The sequence below is a fragment of the Triturus cristatus genome, chromosome 6, assembly GCF_964204655.1.
Source record: "Triturus cristatus chromosome 6, aTriCri1.1, whole genome shotgun sequence".
Classification (NCBI taxonomy): Eukaryota; Metazoa; Chordata; class Amphibia; order Caudata; family Salamandridae; genus Triturus; species Triturus cristatus.
Window position 1 is genome coordinate 1,598,529,539 of NC_140589.1, and position 12,529 is coordinate 1,598,542,067.

At 43.6% G+C, this 12,529-nt stretch overlaps 1 protein-coding gene across 1 annotated transcript in view; it reads right to left on the reverse strand.

The window, feature by feature from the left end:
• MSH6 (mutS homolog 6) overlaps positions 1-12,529 on the reverse strand; it is a 163,117-nt gene that overhangs the window by 89,818 nt on the left and 60,770 nt on the right. Inside the window, exons 3-4 of the mRNA XM_085612737.1 lie at positions 10,719-10,906; positions 3,656-6,206 (exon numbers count right to left, since the gene is read on the reverse strand). Of these exons, the coding sequence (XP_085468863.1) occupies positions 3,656-6,206; positions 10,719-10,906 (2,739 nt within the window). The remainder of the gene's footprint in view (positions 1-3,655; positions 6,207-10,718; positions 10,907-12,529) is intronic.

Below are 12,529 nucleotides of genomic sequence, written 5' to 3' on the forward strand. Positions count from 1 at the left end.
CTTGAACAACATTCCATCCTAGCAACATCTCTAACATTCCATCTTAAAGGGATCTCCACAGATGGTTATGGGTAACAAGAGGATCTCACCATCAGATCAGAGGTTGATCCTCGGGACAGAGATGGAGTCAGATGGGGGTGGTTTTGACAGGAGGGGAAACACTCATGGTGCCAAACTAAAGCGGTGGTCCATAGGGCACGTTAGATAATGATCATCACAACCTTAACGTGGAATGTAAAGGGTCTTAACTCACCCGCTAAACAGATCAGAGGCATGATGTGGTAGCACTTCAGGAAACCCACCTCAAGCGCTCCAGGGAGAACCATCAGAAACGAAGAATACCCATGAATGTGCAAATCATCAGCATCTACCAAACAACGGGGTGGCACTATTTTCACTAATCCTTACGGTTTGCCTCAGAGGGATGCAAGGCGGACAGGGAGGGGAGGTATCTTATAGTCAAGGGTCGCATAATGGGATAGCGATGTACGTTTGCCACTTTATATGCCCCCAACACTTACCAGGTGAAATTCCTCAATGCTTCTCTTTACCCTGGGGGAGTTTGCGGATGAGGTGATCATATTGCTGGGAGACTTTAACCTTACGTGGGAGGTGGGGCTAGAAAGTACACATCCACAACGCTCAAACCACGCAGTTTTTACAGAATCTCTCAAAAGAACGTTTGGAGACTTAGGGCTTTTGGATGCATGGCGCACGCTACACCCTGAGCACTGGGATTACACTTTCTTCTCTCATTCCCATAGAAGCTATCCCCGATCCGACTACGTCTATGTAAGTAACAACTTGCGTCAGGTTTTACATTCAGCGACCTTTTACCAGATAACCCTTTCAGAACACACCCCGTTGCTTACATGTATCGACTGGGAGTCTCGCCCCCTAAATATAAGAGGTGGTTTTTCCCACGATCCCTACTCTGGGATAGCATACTGAGAGACTCTCTACGGGCGTCCATAAACTACTTCTTTTAGAACAATAACCCGAGTGACACTGCCCCATTAAACAACTGGGACGCCTTCAAGGCGGACCTTTGGGGAGAGCATATAGCCCTAATTTCCAACCTCAACAAGTCTCAACTTGAGGAACGTCAATCTTTAGAAACAGAACTGCAGAAAGCAGAGAGACTCCACAAAGACAACTCTACCCTGTCATTGCAGAAAAAGGTAATGGCACTGCGTGTGAAACTCAGTGCCATTTACAAAAATCAGGCGGAACTCTTAGCTTCACCTTCGGCGAACAACTTCTGATCAGGGCAATAAGATTGGCTCCCACTTAGCGAGGCAGCTGAGTGAAAAAAAGAGAAAGAATACACAGGAGACATTTGCAGTGAACAAGATGAATTACTTATGCACGACGTTGAAAAGGCACAAGTCTTTGGCAGATTTTATCAATGCTTATATATGGTGGATCATAAGAGTTAAGCTACACAGTTAGAATATTCACGGGGTGTGACCCTACTCTAGGTTTCTAGTGCCCAAAATGAAAGCTTAGGGAGTCCCATTTCGGAAGAAGAAATCCATAGCGCGATCACTAATCTTAAAAGCCACAAGTCTCCTGGTTCAGATGGACTGACCGTCCAATTCTATAAAGCCTATATGGACGAAATAGTTCTGCATCTCGTCACATTATTTAACTAAATGGCCGAGAACGGTGTGGTCACAGACTATGAGTGAAGCTGTAATCTCCTTAATACCCAAACAAGGTAAGGACTACAGGCAACGCGGCTCCTACTGTCAGATTGCCCTGCTGAATTTAGATGCCAAACTGTATTAAAACAAATTGAGCAACTCAGCTCGACAACCTCCTCCCAGACCTGATACACCCAGACCAGTCTGGATTTATAAAGGGCAGACACAATATTATTCCACCAATAGTCTGATTGAAAAAGAAATCTCCAAAAAAATCAGTACCGGTGGTTCTTCTGGCGTTAGATGCAGAGAAGTCATTAGTTCGTGTGGATTGGCCCTTCCTTTTCCACACCATGAGGCGGTTTGGCTTCTGCTAAAAATTCCTGACCATGATTAAAGTCAATTACTAGACTCCAACCACTAAGGTGCTAGTTAATCGGGTAAGTTCTGGAGGGTTTCAGCTTAGGAGGGGAACGAGGCAGGGGTGCCCCCTTTGCCCCCTACTGTTTGCCCTAAGCATAGAACCATTGGCAGCCAAGGTACATCAGCATGCACAGATTTATAGTGTTCGATTCGCAGAGGTGGAACACAAGATTTTGCTTTTTGCGGATGATATCCTGCTCTCCTTGGCCCAACCCTCTACGGCGGCTACTTTAGATGAATTGCAACACTTTGAGGACGTGGCAGGCATTAATTTATCTAAGTCGTATCTGCTTAATCTGACGGTACCTCTGGCGGAGGTGGAGGGTCTCACTAGATCTACACCCTTTAAGTGGGCGACTCAAAGGATTACATACCTAGGCAATACAATCAACCCCAAAATATCGGAACTATTTTGAGCCAACTGACCTAAAGAGGTAGGCACCCCTATATCTATTCTGGTTGGGGAGGATTCACACAATAAAATGTCAGTTCTTCCCAAATTACTCTAAATGTTAAAAGGCCTCCCAATAGAAGTAGAACGTAGCTTCTTCTCGACTCTACGCTCCATGGTAACACAGTTCATTTGGCAAGGAGGGAGGGCACAGCTTTCCCATAGGGTGCTACGGATGCCCAAAGCCGTAGGAGGCTTGGCGTTACCAGATTTCAACATATATTATAAAGCGGCACAGCTGAGGGTAATCCCAGAGTGGTCCGCCAGGGAGTCTGACAAAACTGGCTACATATGGGTAGAACGGTTATGGGGAAATACATATGGGACGTAATGTGGAAGCCCAAAGCAGACCGACCGCTGACCGCATACTTGAGCACACCCAGAACTCTAGAAGCGCGAGACATGGTCACTGGGGCTGGGGGCGGACTACCTTCCCATCACTAATATGCCTATACATTTTAATCCAGCATTCCCACCGGCACTGCAGCTAGGCCCCTTGGAGGCATGGAGGGTGGGGGTCTGCCTTATGATCTCAGATCTGTTTCATAATTGGGACGTACGAACCCATGAGAGCTGCGCCCAAGATTTTCAACTCCCTCCCACAGAACGATACCGGTACAATCAGGTAATACATTGGGCATCCCAGTCAGACATGCAGGAGGCTGCCACAAGAGAACTCACACCCATTGAGTGGTTTGCGAAACGGTGTAGTGGTTCAAAGGGCACTTTCTTTTATATATAAATAATCTGCATACTCCCTTTCCCGTTATAAAGATCACTGGGAGGGTGCCCTGGGGGTCTCCATATTGGAAGCTCAGTGGGCTGGAGTAGTGAGGGATACTCCCAAGTTCAATCAATCACTCTATGGGGCTCAGGGAGGCACATTACAAAATATTGCTTGATTGGTACCCATCAATGGTGACTAATAAGAAATGGAGAATAAATGCTCTGTGCCCCCACCCCCTCCCCCGGACTTAACATATAGAAGTCTTAAATTTAACAATGCACTTGCTTTTGTGACTTTGACGGAATGTCTTAATGTGACAATTACACCCTTCATGTGCGGTGTATTAGTGTATAATGGTTTCCTATAGAGCATGTGATGCCATTGCCTCAAAGTTATGAAATGACTTACCAAGCACCGCAAAGCAATCGACTGCAGTTTGCCAGTTTTTGTAATTTTTATCAAAGTTATAGAAAAGTCTCCTCATACAATCTTTTAATGCTGCATCTCTACGCTCTTCAGCACTGGCCAGAGTTGCAAACAGTTTCTCAATTGCTTTAGTCCAGTAGCGTTTAAAGCCCTTTTTGGTCGACTTCAACTCATACTCTTCTGGCAAATTGCGTTCAGTAACACTCTCGGGGACTTCTAACTGATAGCGATTTTTCGCTGTACCCCAGTACACAACTGACTTGCACCCTAGTCGTGTGCGCTGCTTATCCAAATACTCCTGCAGACGTTGCTCAGTGCCTTTAATGTCTTGCAGCGCTTGGTCAAAATCTGGGTCAAAGCCAGCTTTTGGGGTGATGACACCAGTCTTACGAGCTTTCTCATGATCAAAAGAGGTGTCCCACCTTTTCAGTTCCGAGGACAAATCAGGAAAGATACCGTCAGAGTTTTCAGTTTTCATAGTAAGAACTTGCTTAAGAATTTTGGATGTCAGGTCATCAACCCGATCCTCCATAATTTCAATGACTTTGTGCATAGTTTTGAATCCTTCCAGTGCAGACAAAAAATCTGCAATTTTCTTTTTGCTGTAAGAGATCTCTTCGTACAAGACCGCCCTGCTGTCTGGGTGGTTCTGACTCTTGAGTGGGGAGCCAATACCATGGATTTTGCTGAGAAGCCTTTCAAGATCTGGAAGTTTTTTCAAGAGTTCGCCAATTTCAGACACTTTGTCAGGTACTGCCAAGAGATCCTCAATGGCATTCAAGCGATCATTGATAGAGGAGGGGTTACAAAGAGGAGAGCAGAGCCACTGTTTCAGTAGACGTTTCCCAAATGGAGTGCAGCAGGTGTCAAGGGTTTCTAGTAAAGTCCCTTCTGTTGACCCGTTAGTTCCATTCTGCAGAATTTCCAAGTTTGTCAGGGTTACACCATCCAGAACCATTCGCTGATTAGATCTGGCAAAATAATTGTCCATCTCTTTGGCATTTGTTATATCAACATCAACAGGAGTGTATTCTTCAAAGTTTGCCATAGAGATAAGCTCCTGGTCTATGAGGCATTTTTGGAGATAGAAGATGCAAGCACCAAGGGCTGAGAGGGCCAGTTCCCGGTTTTCTCGAGGAGTAAGGCCAAGAGAGTCATTTTCAGAAGTCATGCTTTTTATAGCAGATGGAAGCGCACTACGGGCGTCTCCATTTTTGCAACTTTCAAAGTATCCCTCTTCAATGAGAACCTTTAATGCTTTAGATGCATCCCAAAACTGGGAGCTAGGGACAAGGGCTTCTTGAATGGAAGAAGAAAGGGAGCCTTTAAGTACTTTCCTGGAGTCTACAGAGAGGTTTCCCTTTTCGAACAAGATCTGTATTGGAGCATAATGTGCTACCAGGGTGCGGAACCTTGAGCAATGTCGGTCGTCCTCAAATTGACCGATATGAAACTTTCCCACTGAGGTGTCAACAAAAGCAACTCCATACACACGAAATTGGCCCGAAGACTCATCAGCCTTTTCCTTTACGCATAGTAGGTACTTGCTGTGACTTTCTGATGGGTCACCATCCAACACACTGTAGGTTTGGGTTCCTTTTGTAATAATTCTGCACAATTCTCTGCGCACAACCTTGTCAAACTTGCTGACTTGTGACATGGATTTGCATCGAGTTTCCATCATTTCTGGTGTCTCAGTCTGCTCAATCCTTGCAGCTTTATACCCTTTCTGTACAAGAACATCCGAAAATCGTCCAAATGCAATTTCTGGAAAACCTGAATGAGCCCAAGTGCCTTTCATGAAGGTCAATCCCAACTCATTTACTGCAATTACAGCATCCATGTGATATAGTTCATAGAATTTCCCAACTTTGTAGAATAGAACACAATCAAAGTTTTGCGATTTCAACTGCCACCATTTCCGCATGCCCGGTGTGCACTTATTAAGAAAGTCTTCAGGCACATAAAGAGTGCATGGATCATATTCTGGATCATCCTGTCGTCGTCTTTTTGCATCTTTTCTATTGCCATCTTGAAGCCACACAATCCTTTCATGGTCCCATAAAGTTGTGCCACTCCCTCCCCCGCTGCCCAGATTTGACTGGGCTTCAAAGGTTTCTGGGGCAGAGAAAGATGACAATTTAGATTTAGTTTCTATGGAAACATTGGTTGTTCGCTTTGGTGTTTCAGGTGAGTCACTCTTCAGATTCCTTTTTGGGACACTGGTGTTAGATGTTCCTCTTTTCCGTTTCAGTGGGACTTTGATTGGGCTTTCTTCATTCAGGTCAGATTCGGATTCAGATTCTGAATCTGAACTCTCATCTGCTTCGCTGCTGACTTCATCACTGCTGACCTTATCCTTGTCAGTCGGCTTGAACTCGTCATCAGAGCCTTCATCGCTGTCCGACAGATGGGCTATCCGTCTTCTTTTAGGTTTTCCTGCATTTTTGCCCGATCGAGCAGTTAGCCCATTCGTTTTCATCTCCTCAGTACTCATATTTATCTCACCGTCGCTCCCAGAAACACCATCCATCTGTCAAAGCAAACAGAAAACCATTTATTTACAAGAACACTACCATAAACAACATCTTAAATGCAGGTTAGTTGAACATTTATAAGCAAGACTACAATGAAATTCGTTAAGTAACAATGATTACCACTTTGTCCTGCTCTTCACATTCTTTACAGTATTACATTTTACTGTAACCCGTCATCAACGCTCAATGACAAATTAGGTTTCTAGGCAAAATTGAATACCGCTCTGCATGAGGACACCAGTCCAGTACTCTAAACATCCAGCACATTTCCTTCCTGGACCATTCCTTTTCTGACACTGAAGCTACCTCTGCTGCAGTGTTGAGCGGTTAAAGCTACATTCCTCATTCTGCCGTTAGTGTATGCAGCTCTGTTGCTTGTGGGAATCTACCACTTGTGCTCAAGTTACTAAGGAAAACACCTAATACAAGCCCACAAGCTGGTCTTCAACATGTGCTGAAGAAAAAATAGTAAACCAGTCGGCTTAGTGCACAAGCAGATTCCAAGTGGAATCACAAATTAACAAGATTAGTTAGTCCTAGCTTGTGCCTACTTTTAAGTTTAGTGTGACTCCACATCTTCATGGGGTCAAATACATTTTCACAAGATTTTAATAAAGTCTCAAAAGACTAATCTCTTGTAGAGGCTATGTTCTCCTCACAGGTTTCAATACTGCATCCACTGTGGCGCACTACTTGCAATAATGAATCCATGGAAGAAGCATCTTCCATTTGGTGCGTCTCTTGAAGGTTGGCGGTTCTGGAGAGTCACTGCACAGGTGGGCCACTTATAAGTCTCCTTTGTACAATACAGGCCTGAGAAGCAATGGAAAATAATCTACGGCAAAATTGGTGAACTCTGGAAACTGTGTGCAACAAAAACCGTCAAAATCAGGACAAAAGAATATTTTGTCAAGAACTGATTTCAGACATTCATGAGCCACAGATGGTTCTTTTTTTTTTTTTACAGTGTTGTAATAATATTCCTAATTACTGATAAGTGTAGTTTGAAATTTATGGATAGAACAGTACTTCATCTCTCAACCTCCTAATCCACAGTCAAACAACGTATCTAACCAGCCACAAGGGCTTCCTTGCCACAAGGACTAGCCTCAGACCCCCTGCTGCTCTAGGTCACAATTACACAGCAAAGTCCTGTTCACATTTTAGTGAAACCTAAACTGTCACTGACAGTTCTTCAATGTGGGCACATGCTGCATTCAAGGGCCTATATTTGGCATTGAGAAGGGGCTGAATGTTAACAGACCTTGGTGTCTAAGAACCATGAAAGCTTGAACAGTAGCTTTAGCCCAAAACATCTTGCTCATAGTCTGGATGTGTATGACTCAATGCAGGGGCAGAAAGAACTTCAAGACAACTGTGTCCAAGATGACCACTATAAATGGCAGCCTTTGTTAAGGTTGAAGATGAGACCCCGACTCATTGATTGGAAACTCCATCTCGAACAGTAACATTTTCTGCAGGTGGTCTGACACTAGCTGAGGCGTGTGCACCTCAAACAGCTGAAGAAGCACATGGACTGAGAGGTGTGTGCTTTTTCTTTACAGGGCATGTAACTGTGCCTGTGACGAGCGAGGTTCTGACTCGCCCCTGAGGTACAAGTCAGAGTGCTTACGTAAAGGAAGGGGCATGTGCTAGTGGTACAATTTGTCCAGGAACGATTTGCTTGCGGCCCTGGGTGGGGCCAACTCAGTGCCATAGGTTTCATTAATAGTGGGAAGGTTGTTTAAGCACAGTCCTTAAACCTTTTCTAATCTAACTTTCTCTAAGATTTGAGGCCCACTATAGAAATTAAGTAAATGAAATACCAGCATTTGTAAAGCGCACAGCTACCTCCGGAGAGGAATCTCGGCGCTGGGGGCCGTCAGGAAGATTAAGCGAGCTATTGCCCAGAGTCACATGGTGCTGGGCTAACCTGCCGACGTGGATCGTACCGTGAACCCCGTGGTCCGGAGTCAGGCACCCTGGCCGCTGCGCCACACCTCTTCCACTTCCATAGATTGACAATAAAAGGCTATAATTGACAAATAATAAAGTTCCAACTTTGACGGAAGTCAAAACAGTGGCATCATGTGTGCAATTATCAAGTAAATTAATTACTCTTTTTATAGAATAAATAATGTTGGTCTCAAAACAAACTTGGCATACACCATGTTTGAGGAGTATGGGTTTTGTTAGTCTCCTTTTGTTCCCATCTAACTCTTGGAAAATGCATATGTAAGCAGAATATTACATCAAACAGATTTTTTGGGCAAGAACTTTCCATAATAAGATACATAGGTCCAGATTGAATGCTGATGTTAACCACAAAAGACCACATATGGGAGCTTTTGCTCAAACATTGCATAGCACTAGATTTACCCTAAGGGCCTGATTACAAGTATGGCGGACGGGTTACTCCATCACAAACGGGACGGATAGCCCGTCCGCTGTATTATGATTTACATTATATCCAATGGATCTTAATCAGGTCTTAACAGAGCAATCAATATAATTAGTGTTCTCTTTGAAGCCATCTTGAGATGGTGCAGACATTTTCTTTCCCTTTATTTACCCTTGACAATATGAGAAACATCAATCAGGCTAATCTGTCTATAGTCCATTTGGTCCTTATGACTTCTGTTTTTGAACACTCAGTAAATTCATACACAACTGTGTGCGAGGAATAAGGGTGCATAAGTCAACATTTGAGATAAATTGAAGATAAGGACATAAGATCAGTGGTTCTGGTGTAAATTGGGGATTTTCCCCCAAAACAGGGGCCATTTGGACGAACACATGTTTGCATAGACACAGAAAGGGTAAAACCCTTTGATACATCAGGACGGTGGTGCTTTAAATTAAGGCTCATTAGGGCATCATGAACGGCACAACTAGAGAAGTCGATGCACATTTTATTAAACTCAGACAAAAGGAAAGCCGCTGCAAAAGTTACACACTTAATCTTCCACCCTCTAATAACTATATTCTAGAGTAAACTATTGAGTCCAAACCACTGGACGTATTTTGTTTTTTGAGGGGGGTATTTACTGCAGATAAACTTCCTTGGTTCATGATGCATGAGAAGGCTCATGTGCCCTTTGGCAAAGGAGAATTAATTAAATTTGACAACTGCTGCAATTCCTTTTGCTCTCTACTATACTTTATTCTTAAAGTATATAGAATATGCCCCTGCCATTTCTTCCTTTGGGTGTATTCTTATATGTAATTAGGCAGTCTTCCTTTATTTACCCATCCTCAGGAATTCCTCATTGGCAAACACTTCCAGGATACGTATACTGTGAATAGGAGGGATCATTTCTGGACACAAGATATGTGCAGTCTTAACTGTGTGTCTAACATTGGACCCTACTGAATCCCATTCGGGACGGAAATACAACCGGATTTAAGGTTGGTTTGCCGGTCAGATTTGGTCACCTTAGCACGATAAACTTGCTCTTACAGGGCTGGTCTACTTAGCATTATTTTTCTTTCCTTTTTACCAGTCTCTTTTCCCCTAGGATCTTCATGTATTGAGTATCGGTATATTGTTTTTTTATTGCATAACTTCGGGTACCAGGCAACATTAAGGGGGTGTCATTATGGTAAATTCACTTTAGCAAAGTCACTGTTGACTGTTTAGGTTCATATGTCACAACTGGGCTCACAAGGAACAAGCATGCCTTAACGCCGGACCAGTTTATTTTATCCAATAGGGTTATTATAATTTTTCTTAAATTACACTAGCTTGTCACTAAAAAACCAAGGTGATATATTTAAACAGCATGGGTTTCCACAGGCTCGAGTAGGCAACATGAGCGGATCCTTCAAAGTTAGTCTGTCACAATGGGAAACTGACATTGGATGCGATTGTTGCATACCTTTCATTCCCAATTCTGTACTATTGTTTCTTAGCCCAGAAGAAGCCGCTGCGCACAACAGTAAGCGCGATGAAACACGTGTTGGCTAAGGCTGTTGTGAATAAACTGAAGCGCACGTACCAGCAAAGATTCAAGCTTTTTTCACACTATTATGGATATACAGTTAGCGTGGGCAGGGGGACTGTTCTGTTTTACCAGTGGATATCAACACGTTGGGGAGCAGGGTGGCTCTCCCTACCCTTATGCACCGCAATATTCGCTCAGTACTAGAGTGCACTTACCTGCTTATTGCCCAGGAGCGCCAACACCCTATAGAACCACCTACCAAGCAGTTTCATTGGAATCTATAGGATATTATTGGTTGCCAGCTTGCTGCACCTTGAAGCTCTCTACAAGAAGGGCAGTTTGTAAAGGGACTTCAAATTCACATAAAATAAAACAAAAATATGTATTCTACTCCATACCGAGGAGTTTGCTTATAAAGATAAGATGCAACAAACATCTTATGGAAAGTTGTCTAATATAGTACGAAAATGAAATGGAATCTTGCTACACACCCCTGCTTGCAACAAGATACAAGAGCCGAAACAGAAGCACAACACCTTACACACATCCTGTCAAAGGGATCACCTCAATATCCTCTTCTTCCTCTTCTTCTTCCTCCTCTTCTGTGTCTGAAGGTTCAGTACATACAGCCAGCTCCAGGCGTTTGTTCTTAGCTAAACCCATGGCATCATCAGCTAATTTCATTGCCTTCTCAATTTCTGGCTTGCCACTGTAGAATGTGCCCCCTTTCTGTGCTTCCTTATTGCCTGAACCTGAAAAACACAAGTGAGAGATATTGTCCCCTCGACCAGTCCAAACAATTTACATCGTGCTTAATGGCAGGAGCTTAACAATTGTTCATTTCAACATCGGTGGCAGAACATTTTGCTGTACACCCCCCCCCCCCCCCCGCCCGCCCCCCTGCAAAAATTACCTGCTGGACAGCTATCCAACATCTTTGACTTTACCATCCGCACAAATGTGCATTATCTTTGGCAACAGACCTTAAAAGCTAACATTAAAGTGTTAACATGGATATCGATGCGTTTGTCAACATAAATTAACTATTGTGCTTAATAGAATCACTCATTCTGAACTCCACATCTCTGGGGGTGAGGGGAGGGGGCGAGGGGAGGGGGCGGGGCGAGGGGGCGGTGCGAGGGGGCGGGGCGACCACGCGCAGATGGACTCATGTTGCACAACAAGAAAGGTGAGCAGACACCGCAATTGATTGGAAGTTCTGCTGAATTCCTGGGGCAGAGGTCCACCCTGATGCAGCTGTCAGAGAGTAAGAGATTGCATACGAACCCAACATAGTCTAAAATCATATGGCGTATGGCAAACGAGGGAAAATTGTAAAAAGATAACCCGAGTGCCCGGCCACTGACGGGAGTCGGGCATATTACCTCTTATATGTCCCAACTGTATGAGTCATGTGGCGACCTCGAAGGTATTCCCACAGAAGTCACCCTTACTCAATAGCTGACCGCTACCTTAGGTGAACATAGTGTAATACTGTGCATAGCCATTGATAACTACCAGGACGCGGATTTTTGTGATATAGCTAATCCTTATTGGGTGGAGTTGGCACCTCAGTCTGAGTTTTTTTAATTCAATTGCTTCCCTGTGCCAAAGTGTTTTTTTTTTTTTATAAACACCCATAGTGTGTGGAAGGAACGTGGGAGATGCATGTAGCTTGACCCTGGGTGCTGCTGAGATCATAGAGGGAAAACTAGGACATAAAAAACTGGGCACAAGTCGTGTGTGGCCAAGAGGGGCTGGTGACTCCAAAGTTACTACTAAAAAGTGTATGATTACTACCTTTGTCCAGGAACGGATAGTGGCAGACTATCCTGCTCACTTAAGAACTTGTTACACTCTTGTCATCTCTTGCTAGAGGATAAACGGTCAGAAAACTTAGTTGTTCATTGCAAAGTAATTTTTCTGTCGACAGTTACTGAAATGTGTTATTGCATGTGATAAAACTGCCTTTGAAAACTTATTACGTGACTATTTGAGTTTCTGCAGGTTTTTTCAAACGTATAGCTAAGCTTTCCTGTTTCTATTTTTGGTAAATTCTGGTGGGGTTTTTTCAAAACCTTAAAAAACAGTGGTTATCAGTGGGTACTGATTTTCGCGCCATTAAAACAGGAACAGTGTTTTTATAGTGTTTATGGAATTTTAATTTATTTTACATTATTTCTTGCATTTTGCACTGATAGTGAATCTGTATAGATAGCGTGCACAGGGTATATGAGGTTCAAATACATTTTTACTGCACCAGAATGGAATACAAAGTCAATAGCATTCTTCATTAACTCTGAAGATTGTAAAGATGCTTTCTGCATACCATCTAGCAAGTGACAATGATCTTACACCACAGCTCAGGTATCGAT